Source organism: Mus musculus, chromosome 2 (genome assembly GCF_000001635.26).
Source record: "Mus musculus strain C57BL/6J chromosome 2, GRCm38.p6 C57BL/6J".
Taxonomy (NCBI): Eukaryota; Metazoa; Chordata; class Mammalia; order Rodentia; family Muridae; genus Mus; species Mus musculus.
The window spans coordinates 118910868-118924947 of NC_000068.7; the positions used below are offsets into that span (position 1 = coordinate 118910868).

A 14080-nucleotide genomic window follows, 5' to 3' on the forward strand; every position below is an offset into this window, starting at 1 on the left:
TTGGCTAAGGTAGAGGCTTGGACCTTTAAACAAATCCCCTCGGGCCAACAGTGTGGCTGGGGAGTGGGAGAGAGGCGTTTGCTGCCAGGCTTGATGGTCTTACGTCCAGTGTTCAGGACCCTCCTAGCAGGAGAGAGGGACTCCCTCACAAGCTGTCCTCTGACCACCACATGTTCTGTTGGTGCATGCCCTCATACACATGTGCACATACCAAAAAAATGTTTAAAGAAAACCCCTAGAGACTAGTTGGTGCTGCGTGTGGTTATCTCCTAACTTGTCAGTTTCGTGGAGCAGAACACAGACATAACTAAAGCACAGTGCTCTCTGCCCACAGTGCTCTCTGTGTAGGGAACAGTAGGTAGGAAAGGTGCTTGCTGTCCTTTCTCCCTTCTTCAGCCCCTGCCTGTTGGGGCTTTGCCTCAATACTGAGGCTTGGCAGTTTCTGACCACCAAGAGCTTAATCATTTCTGTTGTTATTACCCTAAACTTTGATCTCTAACAGACATGGGAGTTGGCGCGCACACACACACACACACACACACACACACACACACACACACACCCTGACTCCCCCCTCCCCGAGCAGTGGATCTGTGTGCCTTTACAGTTACAGGAAGGGGGCTGGCTGGTTTTGGCTTGTGGGTTCTCATGCTGGGGTCATCAGAATTGACAAAAGTCAGACCTGGTTTTGAGGTTGAGCTGAGCTGGCCTAGCCAGATCCTGCCTGTAGGGAGTGGGCATGAACCTTTGCTGTGCAGATATTCTCTGTGTGTCTCTAGGTACCCAAAGGCCACCCTGTGACCTGTGAGGAGCAGGTGTGGTCTTTCAGGGCCTCAACAGTATTGGTGCCTCTGGATGGCAGGTGTGACTCCTGCCAGTGCCCAGATGGGTAGGACCCGTTTCCTTTGGCTGTGTACTATGCTGTCTTTCCTGCCCATGTGTTTCTATAGTTAAGCTCAGTTGCAAGGTGACTTGAGTACCTGCAGCAAGTGAGGCCAAATTGGCAGGGCTAGCTAGCAGGTGGTGTTTAGCAGGGCTTGGGGGTACCTTCAATGGATCTTCAGTCAGATACTGTGGGCAGAACACCTGACACTCTGACCCCATCCTGCGCCTGCCCCACCTCCTCCCAACTGACCCCATAGTGACTTCACAAGGGAGAAGAGACAGTGTCCCCATCTTTCCTCGGGATGGACATTTGGATGTCCTTAGCAGAATAGTAACTGCAGAGTTCAAGTGCAAGCTGAATGCTTGGATGGTCAATTCAGGCTGCTCTTGGCTCCTGCTAGAGAGAACTAATGATTGATTCTCCTGTGGCTGGGAGGGAGAGGGAGGCTTCTGTTCTCCACAATGCCTTGCCATCCTTGTCAACATTGGGAAGTAAGGTTTAATTTGCTATGTCCATTTCAGACCAGGAATCTCCAGTTCAGAGACATTTAGGTGAGGTATGCATTTGGGACAGAACCAGGTCTTGTTTCACAAAAGTTGAAAGTAGGAACCAGGATCTCATACTTGGTTAGACAAGCCTTCTACCGTGGAGCTGCGTCCCAGTCTCGGGGCTACCTTCCGTAGGTGCTTGGGGCTGGCTGTCTTTGACCAGAGGTTCAAGCAGTCTTGGAGCAGCCTTCACCTGGCTTTACCATAGGTGGCCCAGCAGAGGCTCCTGCTTGCCCGGTGCCACCACACAGGTTCGTGGGAGGAAGACTCTGCCTTTGCTCGTTACTGCTCTTCTCCTGTAAGAAGACTCCAGAAAGCCAGTGTTCCTGACCAGTTACTCCTTTCAGGGATGGAGCAGCTCTGGCCCTAAGGCTGAGACCCGGGGCACTGTAGTAAGGGGAGCAGGAGTCAGCTCTAAGGATCTCTTCCTACCCAGGGGCAGATTTAGTTTATGGGAGTTATTCATATTGTGACCTCAGCCCAGGCCCCTGACCTTCTTTGCTGGACACGTAGCACTTTTCGTGTGCACTACCTCTGTTGATCGGGATAGTGTGTGGTGATCTGTACACGAGAGTCAGAATGTCTTGGCTTTTCTGCTTCTGGGGGGGTGGTGGATGGCTTCTACTAGCCCCAGGCAGATCTGAGTCACACCGAAGCCTAGCCCCACTCACTCGCCCTTACACTTCACATTCCCCTCTGTGTGGAGCCTTTGATGTACCTAGAGTGGAAATCGCTGGCTTGCCAGCCTTGGTGTATACTCGTGGGGATTTTGGATTTAACTTGTGGGGTCTTTGACCTAGAAGCCCCTCTGGCCAGCCACTGTCCTTCAGGGCAGCTGTTCAGAGCTGATGACAGTCAGACTGGTTTTCCCCAGTGGGAGCTTGCTTGATACCAGCTCAGTAAAAGGTAATCGCCCTGGGGCTTCCTTCCCAGGCCCTCCTCTCAAGGAGCCAGCATCGTAGTACAAGGGTAGGCTGTTCCAGAGAGCAGAAGAGCAGTGCTCAAGTCCCTCATCTGTCCAAGCCCCCCGCCACCCCCACCTCAGAAAGTTCCTGGTTGAATTAGTGTAAATGATAGGGCCACCAGGACATCTATCCCCCCTGGAATGGGGGGTCAGGCCTACTGCAAGCCAGGGATTTCCTTCCCTCAGGTTGGAGGCCCCCCCCCCAAAGCTGCAGGCTCCTCCACCCAGCCCCACCCCAGGCAGGGAAAAGCTGCTGCTGAGGTTCTCACAGGTGCCTCAGAACATGACTCACACACGCTCTCTAGTATCCAAGGGCAGCAGGAGCTGGCAGCAGAGACCCCAGCCTCTCCACAGACAGCCACTGAGGCACCGCATGAAAGAGGAGGTTCTTGCACAATGTGCTTTGATGGCCCTGGCAGCCTTTAGCCAGGGACAGGAGGTTTGGCAGATGCAGAGGAGGCTAGCAGGAGGCTCCTGTGCTTGGCTTAAAAACAGGACTTGCTCCCTGATGTCCAGCCCTGGGGGGAAAGGGAGGAGCAGAGGCTCTGAGTCCTGAATGGGAGGATAAAAGTGAAACCATCTCTGCGGGAGTACACAGTCTAGCTTTTTCTTCCCACCACTCTGCTTGGAACCTTTAGGGGTGCTAAGAGGGAAAGATGGGGGTGCTGACAGATACCCGAGGACAGTCAGCACACCCTTGTGATCAGCCGGGCTCCTCCCTACCCACAGCCCTTCCACTAGCCATGCTACTCAGCCTCGTGCCCTTTCCCACCCCCCTACGCTCTGTACTTGGGATCCATGTGTTCAAAGGCCACAGGACCAGGTGACCTCACCCTTGGCCCCCAGCCATTCCCAGGCCCAGCTGCTCTGGCAACGTGGGGCCTGTTGAGGGGCTTCAGCCCATGTTTAGCTGTATCGTCTGAGCGCTCATCCTTCATCTCTAAGCTCCTGGGGATGGGGACATAGGACTTGGCTTTGCCCGGAAATACAGATATGGTTGTGGTGGTGGTGCTTGCTCTTGGCTGATCCACCACTGGCTCAGGGCACCCTGGTTGGAGAAGAGTCCGTGGCTTGTCTGCGCTCAGGTGCTTTGGAGAGTGAAAGGGACGTGCTGGTGGGTATGCTGAGCAGCCAGGACGGTGGTCACTGATTCAAAGCAGAAAAGAGAGCCTCACAGAGCCTAGGGTTGTTTTTAGCTCTGCCATTTAGGAATGCTCTGATGTCCCTGGGGTTTGGACAGTGGCAGGTCCCCATGAATGGCCATTGGTCTTCCCAGTGCTTTCTCCTTGAGGATTGTCTACACTGCCCTGTCAGCTGAGTTTTTTCAGCTTCCTTTCTATGCTAGTGCAGTGTGTCTGTCCAGAGACGGCACCTAGTGAGCCCTGCCACTAGCCTAAGACCACAGAACTAACTGGGAAAAACTTGGCAAAGCGTGGAAATCCACAGGCTTGGTTTTCAGGGCTAAGCCTCGACCCATCAAGGACTTCTCCCAGAATGAATGACAGCAGTGGGGAAACTAAGCTGAAAAGCCTAGCCTGCAGGGTGGGAAGGCTCCTGAGGTGCCTGAGGAGGAGCGTGCACTGTCTGGCACCTCGCTTGGCAGCCTTTGTGCTTTGGAGACTAGATGGGAAGTGAACGGCTCTGTAGTCTGGCCACCCTCCCTCACCCCTGCAGTTGTGCATTGTCTTCACGTACAAGTGTGCAGTGCACAGCTCAGGCAGCTCTTTCTGGCCTTTGTCACTTAGAGCTTGGGATCAGTCTGTCCCACGTGTGTACAGGGGACATCTACAAAGCCCAAGTTAAGGATCGTGCCTGGTCATGGGTATCCTCAGGCTTCCTGGGGCAACCCCCTCGCCCTCCCTGCCCACTACCTGACATCTTGCCTATCAAGGAAAACTGAGGGACAGGGCAAACCTTAGAAGGACCAATGGCTTGTCTCCTTGCTGGCTTTGATCGTAGCCTAATAATCTTTACCGATAGTGACGCTCCGAGCTACCTTTCCCTAGAATCTGAACCAAATTATTGGGGGCTGCCTCCTAGGGCACACTCAGGCCTCCCCTTTCTTAGGACTTTTCTAGAAAGATTCAGTTATGGCCCTCCTGCTTTATGTGTCACATAAAGTATCTTGAGAGAATGGATTTGCCCATCCCCTACCCTGCAGGCAGGTTCTCCGACTCAACACCTCTGCCTGTCTCTCTTTCTTCCGTGGCTAGTCTCAGAAGCCCAGGGTTGAGGGAGGAGTTAGTACTTTGGTCGAGTTTCTGAAATGCTCCTACTACCTAGCCCTGTTCTGGCTGTGTTCTCAGAGCCCCTCTTCTTGAGTGTCTAGTGGGGAGAAAGGAGAGGTCTGGTTGTCACTTTCACTCCTCCTGTGCCTTAGCACTGTTACCTGCAGCACTCCTCAGACTGGCAGGGACTTAATTCATGGCCACTTTAAGCTAGAAGGAGAGAAGGGGAGCCAGTCCTTGAACAGCTACTGAGAGTCTGACTGTTACAGCTGGAGGACAAGAGCAGGAGTGAAGTGAGCCAGAGTCGTTTTGGGTGAGGGAGGGAGGGTGGGCCACAGTGGAGGAAGAGGGGGCAGTGACCAGGTATTCTCATTGCCTGCCTTCTGCCCTGCAGCTTGGAGGGATTCCATGACACACACTCGGAGGAAGTCCCTTCCTATGCTAAGTTCCGGCCCCACTGGCCGAGGGGAACCCCTGCAGATGGAAGACAGCAATATGGAGCAGGGGACTGAAGACGTGGAGCCGGGCATGCCTGAGAGCCCTGGGCACCTTACGGGGCGCCGCAAGAACTACCCATTGCGCAAACGTTCACTGGTTCCCGAGAAGCCCAAAGCCTGCAAAGTGCTGCTGACTCGCCTGGAAAACGTGGCTGGCCCGCGAAGCGCAGATGAGGCAGATGAGCTGCCCCCTGACCTGCCCAAGCCCCCGAGTCCGACCTCGTCCAGTGAGGATGCTGGTCTCGTGCAGCCCCGCAAGCGGCGCCTCGCCTCCCTTAATGCAGAGGCCCTTAATAATCTGCTACTGGAGAGGGAGGAGACCAGCAGCCTGGCAGGTGCCCGCCGAAGCAGAGGCGGGGACCCTCACCGTAGCCGGGACCGGGCCACGGGGTCCTGGTCTTTCTCCAAGAAGCGACCTAGGCTGGGTGATCTTGGAGAAGGAAGTAGGGACCTGTCCCCAGAGCTAGCCCCAGATGAAGGTGCCCGTCGAGATGGAGACCCGGCTCCCAAGAGACTGGCTAGCTTAAACGCCGCTGCCTTCTTAAAACTCAGCCAGGAGCGGGAGCTACCTCTTCGACCTTCTCGTGCTCAAGCAGAAGCAGATGGGCGCTCCACCGAGCCCCTGGCACCCAGGATCCTGCGGCCAAAGGTCAACGGCAAGAACTGTCCCAAGGCTCGGCAAGGAGCTGGCTCTGGGGAGGCTACAGGGCCTCCCAACTGGCAAGAGCAGCCCAATGAGCGTTGGCCGTCTGCTCCTCCTCATGGGCCACCCACCCAGCCATCTCACCAGGCCCCAGGCAAGGCTCTGGAGAACCCGTTGCGCCCCAACCTGCCTCTGCTGATGGGTGGGCAGGCAGCCCTGAAGCCAGAGCCTGGGCGTCCAGGAGAGGAGTCACCTGCCCCCAAGCAGGAACTGCATCAGCCCTCCTTCCCTGCGCCTCAGCTGTCTCCGCTGCCGATGCCTGGCAACCCAGCCGACTACAGTGGTCCATGTGGTGGGCCTGAGCTCACAGCGCTGGGCAGCTTCTACCTGTACTGTGGCCAAGATGGGCTGCAATGTGGGGCTTACTCCCCTTGCCCCATGCTCCCAGAAGGCAAGCTGTCTCCGGTGGCAGCCCCCAATGAGGGGCTGCTCATGGCCCCCAGCTCAGTGCCCTCTGGCGTCCCTTTCCAGCACCCTCCTTGGAGCGCACCTCGCTACTGCTCCAGTGAGGACACTGGAGCGAATGGCTACAGCATCTGTGGAGTGTTGCCTCTGTCTCTCACACACATTGGCACTACCTGTGGTGGCTGCCCCTACAAAATGCCTTTTACCGCAGGTAAGCCTTGTGGGGACACATGGTATGCTGGGGGGGGGGGTTAAGACATGGTATTCCAGGAGGCTCTGGACAGGGGCTCTGTTGGTTCTGTGTACTACCTGGGAGGCAGGAACCTTGGAGGAGGGAACCTCTTCTCATTTAGGCAATGTTTTCAGCCTAGGAACTGTCCCAGGAGTGTCCCACGGTTAGCTCTTAGGGCCTGTTTTGCCTAGACTGTCAGTGAGATTTCTCAGCTTGGAAGTTAATAACATTGCCACGGAACAGGACAAGAAGGTTTTCCTCCCATATTGGAATTCCCCTTAGACTCCTAGGCACAGGAGTTAGGGCCTTCTGTAAGCCCTGTGGTACAAGTCTATAAGCTCAGCTACGTAGAAGGCTGAGTCACACTTCAAGGCCAGCTAGGGTTACAGAAAGAGACCCCGTCTCTAACAAAAATAGAAAAGGCTTGGGGCTTAGCCATGATAGGAATGTCAGCTTAGTGTGTATGCATGGGGTTCAACCCCCAGTCCTGGGGGAGAAAGAATCAAATTAGGGTGAACCAAGCCATTCCTGTGAGCCTTCTTCTGTCCTGGGCTTTCCCTCTCCCCTTGGAAAGCTGCCATTCTTCGTGTTCCAGGAGTCCAGACCGTCTACATGCTGGCTGAGTTTAGCCTTCATAGGAAGGTTATGGGTTCAGGAAGTTATACCAGGGGTAGTGGGAGTTTTGCTCTAGTATACAGGCTTTGAAAAAGACAAGGTGCACAGACATGGCATGTGTGAATAGTTGTGTGTAGACAGGGTAGGTGTGCATACGAGAAGAGAGCAGCAGTGTTCTCTGCTGTGGTCACAGTGGGCTCAGACACCAGAATGGTTCCTGCCCAGCACGAACGGCGTTAGACTGGAAAGGTGGGCCACACGGTCTCTGCAGGCTGCTTTCTCCAGCCTCTGGGTAGGAATGAGGAGTCTAAAGCCATCCTGACCAGCAGGTCTGCCCTGTGTGAGAGGTGAGGGCTGGGCTGGGCCTTCTCTCCGCACTTCCTCCCTCTCCCCACACCCCTTCATGTGGGGGTCTATAAAACAACTTTATAGACCACTTGGCTCTGGCCAGACTGGTTATATCAGGTTCTAGCATGAACTAGAGTCTTAAGAAACAAGAGCAGGCTGCTTCCTGGCTTTTCTTCTTAGACCCTCACCCTGATAAGGAAGACCACCAGTAAGCACTGTGTGCCAAGAGCCGTTCTCAGTGCTCAACACACAGGTCTCAAAAGGTGTGTAATTAGGCAGACTCAGCCAAACTACCTGAGTTAAAATGTGTGCCCCCCCCTCCTCATGGCCATTGGATGAGCCAGTAACTGCTCTGTCTGTTTCCTTCATTGTAAAGTGGTAGTAACAGTACCTACCTCAGGGATGCTGTAAGGGTGAAATGAGTTAATATGTAAATAAGGAAAACAGTCAGGAAATTCTGCGTCAGACTTGAAAGCACTACTTAACATTTCTCAGAGGGGCCAGAGGGACTTGCCTGAGGTCACATGGCTGGTAAGTGGTAGGTGTGGGACTCATATTCCAGTCTGTCTGACTCCAGAACCCCCTGCTCCTTAGTACTGTGAAAACCCTAGAGAAGCTTAAGTCAGAGCTAATGAAGATGTTTTTGCCATCACTTGGTCCAGTTAGAAAGGGACACATGAGTGTCTGCAGCCCAATTTCCAAGATGGAGAAAGGCCCCTGTCCCATCTGGCCTTTGAGTTGCACCTTGGAACTAAGTGAGGCTTGAGACCTGAAAGCAGATCGTAGAGGGGTCACCACTAATCCTACCTACCTGCCTTGACCCACTCTCCTTTTTCTAGAAGGCTGCAGGTCGCTCGGCCAATTGGAATTTCCTCTCCCAGAAGCTGGCCACCCAGCCTCACCTGCTCACCCCCTCCTGGGATGCCCTGTGCCCAGTGTGCCACCTGCTGCAGAGCCTATCCCCCATCTTCAGACGCCCATCTCGGAGCCCCAGACAGTAGCCCGGGCGTGCCCTCAGAGCGCCAAGCCTCCGAGTGGCTCCAAGTCAGGTCTGCGCACAGGCTCCAGCTGCCGGCACGCTGTGAGGAGCAAGGCTGCCCGCAGGCCCAGCCACCCCAAGCAGCCGCGTGCCCAGCGCCCACGTCCTCGCCGCCGCCGGCGCCGCCGCACTAATGGCTGGGTGCCTGTAGGTGCTGCCTGTGAGAAGGCAGTGTATGTCCTGGTGAGTGTTAGCTCTTAGCTGATGGGAACAGGACAGGGACCCAGCGCCCCCCCCCCCCCCCCGCCCCTCTCCCAGTCCTGAACCATGTGCCCTGGTGGTTTCTGTTTGTCATTTATTCTGAGTGACCTGAGTCTTCAGATTCTTATCCCTGTTCAGTCCATTTTCTACCCTACACTAAAATGGGGGTCTTTTGGAGGAGTTGGGGTAGACCCAGAAAGTTAGATGATGGAACACTGGGAGGTAGAAGCAGTATCAACCAAATGTATTGAGCACTTCTGAAATTTGACATTCGAGCTAAGCACTTGGCATGCCCTGTGCTCTGTAGTCCTCACCACTACCATATGTCAATTGTCCCTCCACAGTCTCTCCCATAGAGAAGGAAACTGAGGCTTAGATAACTTGACCAAGGCTTTGCCACTTAAAATGATTAAGGGTTCCGATTCAGACTGCACCATCAGTGCAGATGCTCAGAGAGCCAGCCACATTGCCACCAGAGTCACTTTGTTCCCCACCCTCAGTCCTTTCCCCAGAAACCAGGCTAGGGGAGGAGGACCCAGCCTGCGCTGTGCTTACAGACTTGACTGCCTTGATGAAGAGAGTGGATTTTATTTCCTGCTTCCCTCCATTCTCACTCTGAGTGTGGCACTGAAGACTTATTTGTGTCATTGGTTTGTCACCCAGGATGAGCCAGAACCTGCCATCCGAAAGAGTTACCAGGCAGTCGAGCGACATGGAGAGACAATCCGGGTCCGAGACACTGTCCTCCTCAAGTCAGGCCCAAGAAAGACGTCTACACCTTATGTGGCCAAGATCTCTGCCCTCTGGGAGAACCCTGAGTCAGGTACCTGTTCCTCAGACTGGGAACTAAAGGAACAGCTGCCCTCAGTTGGCCCCTGCCTAGAGTTTTGCCTGGCACAAGACCACCATTCTTGGCAGAGCCTGCCCACCCTTCATCCGGGGTCTGTCTCCTGTGGAGGCTGTAGCAACCTTGTGACTTGAGGTTGAATCTGTGTACTCACTCTGTTAGCCACCAGAGCCTGAGCACTTGCCCCATACCTCATCTGCCAGAGCCTTCTTCCCATCTCCCTATGTCCAACAGCATTCCAGGCTGCTGAATGCTTGGCCGTGGTCAGAGGACACAGGTGGCCAGAGCCTGCAGGATTGGGCCAGTAGCAGGGGTTGGACAGACCTCTAGGGCAGGTGGCCAGCTCTAGCCATGACCTCTTCTCTTGTCCCCTAGGAGAGCTGATGATGAGCCTCCTGTGGTATTACAGGCCTGAGCACTTACAGGGAGGTCGCAGCCCCAGCATGCATGAGGTGAGCTGCCTGGCAGGGGAGGGGGCAGAACAAGAGGTTGTGGCATTAAAACACACATATAGGGAGGGGACAGCTAGCAGGCAGCCAAGTCCCCTGGGGTTTAGCCTCCCAAACACTGTCTCAACTGATGTTCCAAATGGGAATAATGACCCTTGAAGGCCAGGAGCTTTGAAATGGGAATTAGCAGTTAGATTCTAACCACAGGATGGTGAGGTAGCTCGCTCACCCAGCTCCTTTAGTACCTGCAATACGCAGACTCTCAGAGCTGAGGCCCTACAGGCTGAGGACAGGCCAAGCACACCTTTCATTCCCTTCCCTTTTGAAGGACTTTTCTTTTTATTTTCTTTTTTTCTTTCCTTTCTTTTTTGTTTTGTTTGTTTGTTTTGCTTTGCTTTGCTTTGCTTTGCTTTGCTTTGCTTTGCTTTGCTTTGCTTTTTGTTTTTGAGACAGGGTCTCACCATATAGCTCTGGCTAGCCTGAACTGGATAGGGTAGACCAAGTTGGCCTTGAACTCACAGAGATACCACCACTAGGATTAAAGGCATACACCAGCACACTGCCCCATTTGTGGGACCTTTCATTTCATGGGGGAGAAAGGGGTCAGTTTCCTTTTCTCTTAGGGCCGGTGTGAGCAGTCAGGTCAAGACTTAGTCTACTCTGACTCCCTCGCTTGCTGAAGGTGGCTAAAGCCAGCACGTTCCTAGAGTTAGGTGCCTCTTTCTAGCTCCCATAACCAACTAAGCTGCTCCTGTCTCTCCTTGAGCCTTTGCAGAATGAAGTTTTTGCATCAAGACATCAGGACCAGAACAGTGTGGCCTGCATTGAAGAGAAGTGCTATGTGCTAACCTTTGCTGAGTACTGCAGGTAGGTAGTACTCTGCACCAGTACCTGGCCTCGTCCCTCAGATTCGGCTAGAGTGATTTGGGGGAACTGCATGGAGTTTCAAGGAAATAACTATGCTCTAGGCCCAGAGTCTTACAGACTCAGAGTATTCTTCTCTAAAACCTTCCTTTAACACCTTTTTTGTTGTGGTGGTTTGGTTTGGTTTGGTTTGGTTTGGTTTGGTTTGGTTTGGTTTGGTTTGGTTTGGTTTGGTTTGGTTTGAGACAGATAGTCCTAGCTGTCCTGGAACTCACTTTATAGATCAGGCTGGCCTCCAACTCAGAGCGATCCTCCTGCCCCTGCCTCTCAAGTGCTAGGATAAAAGACGTGTATCACCACACCTGGCTAGGATTATTTTTTTAATTATCAGAATTACCCCCTGCTGAGGTAACTAGAGAGCACGGCTTAACCCAGCCCTCATGGTCATGTTGTGGCCCACTGCTGTTCTGAGAGAAATCTAGGAAGATGAGAAGTATTTAAGAGAGAAAGCCCTGGAAAGTATATGTGTCCAGGAGCTGAAGTCACTGGAAGTTGGCAGAGTGCACACAGCCTCGGGGGTGAGATTAGAAGCGGGTCACTTCTCAGTGCCAGCTCAGTGTTAGGGTGGGGAAGAAATTGGTTTCCTTGAAAGCATCTATGCTAAAAGCAGTTGTGGTATGTCACTGCAGATTCTGTGCCATGGCCAAGCGCCGGGGTGAGGGCCTTCCCAGCCGGAAGACAGCACTGGTGCCCCCATCTGCAGACTACTCCACCCCACCACACCGCACAGTGCCGGAGGACACGGACCCTGAGCTGGTGTTCCTTTGCCGCCATGTCTATGACTTCCGCCATGGCCGCATCCTCAAGAACCCCCAGTAGCCTCTTGATGCTCACAGTGGGGCTGCCTTCGGGAGAGTGGGGCCTGGGGCAGGGGCACTGCTTGAAGCACAGCACTTGGTTAGGGGCCATGGGTTGCTGGCCTGTGGTTCTCTTTGGGGGGAGGGAGGGCAGGGGCCCTATGGAGAAAGGGAGGCCAGGATATGAGAAAGGTATCTAGACCCTCAGCTTGGCCTGGGGTGCCCATCTCTGCACCCCAGGGTGGAGACTCCTGAAGATTCCGTCTTCCCTGAGGTTGGGCCAGGCCTGAGGGACCTGGCCAAGGAAGGGCAGGGACAAGTAGAAGGGGTAAGGTCCTTCCAGAACCAGGCCTACCAGGCCCTTTTCTAGCCTCCCCAAGGCCTTCCAAGGGGAGCAGGAGCCAGCTTTACCTCACCCACTGTGACCCGCTGCTTCCCTGTCAGCCTGGGACCAGGCTCTGCAGATTCTAGCACAGCTCTGGCTTGTTCCGGTGAATAAGAGAGCCGAGCTTTGACTTCCTCTTCCTGGACTCGAGGCTTATCCCTGGCTTTCTTCCTTTACCGCTGCAGTAGCCACTGGTGCTGGCACAAGTTGACCCTGCCCACCCATGGGTGTCAGCCTCATGTCAGCTTGCCATTAAGGGTCACCCAGCAGGTCTGGCTTCCCAGAATACTGGTCAACATGGAGTTTATCATGTCTGGGAGAGAGGGTGGGGGCAGGGGACAAGGAAAATTGCTACCTGATTCGCTGAAGATTTTTCCTCTTGCCTTATTCTTGGAGGTTCTGGGAAACCTCTTGCAGAACTTCACACGTGACTCTTCAAGCCACACCCACCTGAAATCAAACCAAAGGAGAGTTGTGGCTCCTCTTGCCCTGCCACCCCTTACCCTAGTCTTTCGTAGATTGCACTAATTTCCATCCCAGTGAGAATCAACACTGTATCAGTCCACCGACCTGAGCTGCAGCCACTTCCTCTGGGGGCTCGGCCCTGCATTTTCAGTTCATTCCTGTTGCCCAGAGATTGTTCTAGCCTCACGCTCCCCACCAGTGATTGATCAGAAGGCTCAGTCCCCTGCTGGCCTGGGCTGAGGGGCTGAAGCCTGGTCACTTGTACCTTGTTTGTACCAAAGAGGAGCATGGGCTCAGGGAGGGTGCAGTGCAGGGAAGTGTGGTGTGCCTGGGGCCCAGCGCTGGCCACTTGCCATCCAGGCATGTTCGGGGGAGGGGGGTATACACTGTGGAAGATGGCACTAGGTCCTCCCTAGAGAGGGGAGACACGGGTCCAGCAGTCTGGGGACACGGCACTGGGGTGAGGATAGTCTGACACAGGCTGCATTGGGAGGTGGAAGTGAACCCTGAAGGCAAAGACCCGGCAACCCCAGGTCCAGGCCCTGATCCGTGGAAGATAAACTGTTCCTGATGGGTAATTGGGCTGGGTAGGCCTGAAGGCTTCACAGGTTAATTTTTTGTTGTTGTTTTGGAAGCCCTATCCCAAACCCAAAGGGAAGACTTCACATGGAATAAGCTCTTTGGAGGAAGTCATCAGTTTGAAAGAGCAAGGCATAAGAAACAAGTTGTCAAGAGTGGAGATGGACCCCTTTGGAGCCTGCTCGTTCTAGGGTGCTACCAAGGAGCCCAGCCTCACCCACAGGAGAGGAGATCAGGCCCTCCTAGGAGGCAGGGGGGCTGCTGCCCAGATGTTAAATGCTTTTGGAATCTCTTTAGATGTGGAAATATTTTTTCGAACATGAAAATGCAGCTGGTAGAATTTCAATGGAAGTATAATCCATGTAAAATATATTTTAGTTGATATTTTGTAAAATGCACTTTTTGTGTGTGTCGATCCTGGTTTCCCAGATCTGTATTTCAGTGTTTACAAGGGAGGGGGTACCTTTCCTAACCTCCCTTTTGACAGAGATTAGAAGTACTTCTTTAAGAAAAATAAATAAATTTGAGAAATTGTATTGATTTAGAAAAGAGTTATTTTCTGTGTGTTTTGTTTTGAGTTTGGCTTTGTGCTTCTATTTTGGGGATTTGGTTTGGATTTTAGTGTGTAAATATGGAGGGGCTCACTGGTCTTGTGTCAGGAGTCCTGGTTAATTACTCCTTGCAGCAGAAGTGCTTATTAAGGCTGATGAAGGTGCAAAGCCAGAAAAAAAGCAAGTGAAAAGAGACAGGAAATGGGAGCTTGAAGTTAACATCAAGGTAGCCACAGCTGCCTTCTGGGTTTGTGAAATTCTTGGGTTGCCAGCACTAGCTTGGCCAGTGTGCTAAGTGGAAGGCAGTTAATCTAGATGCATGAAGACAACTCTATCGTAACCTTGGGGCTGGGTAGAAACTTCTTAGTTTCTTGTAGCTGGCACTCCGTTTGTGGTGTGGGATAGGACTGCATCAGT

General features: G+C 53.5%; 1 protein-coding gene across 7 annotated transcripts in view; it reads left to right on the top strand.

The window, feature by feature from the left end:
- Positions 1 to 13661, top strand: part of Bahd1 (bromo adjacent homology domain containing 1) — a 24193-nt gene extending 10532 nt beyond the window's left edge. For 3 of the 7 annotated variants that reach the window (XM_006499265.4, XM_030250363.1, XM_030250365.1), the window contains exons 2-7: positions 5021 to 6442; positions 8266 to 8648; positions 9330 to 9489; positions 9889 to 9965; positions 10729 to 10829; positions 11516 to 13661. In XM_006499265.4, coding sequence (XP_006499328.1) covers positions 5021 to 6442; positions 8266 to 8648; positions 9330 to 9489; positions 9889 to 9965; positions 10729 to 10829; positions 11516 to 11705 — 2333 coding nt within the window. In that variant the 3' untranslated portion in view covers positions 11706 to 13661. The remainder of the gene's footprint in view (positions 1 to 5020; positions 6443 to 8265; positions 8649 to 9329; positions 9490 to 9888; positions 9966 to 10728; positions 10830 to 11515) is intronic. The other 4 variants (XM_006499267.4, XM_030250366.1, XM_006499266.4 and 1 more) reach the window with 3 other exon arrangements.
- The last annotated feature ends 419 nt before the right edge of the window (positions 13662 to 14080 follow it).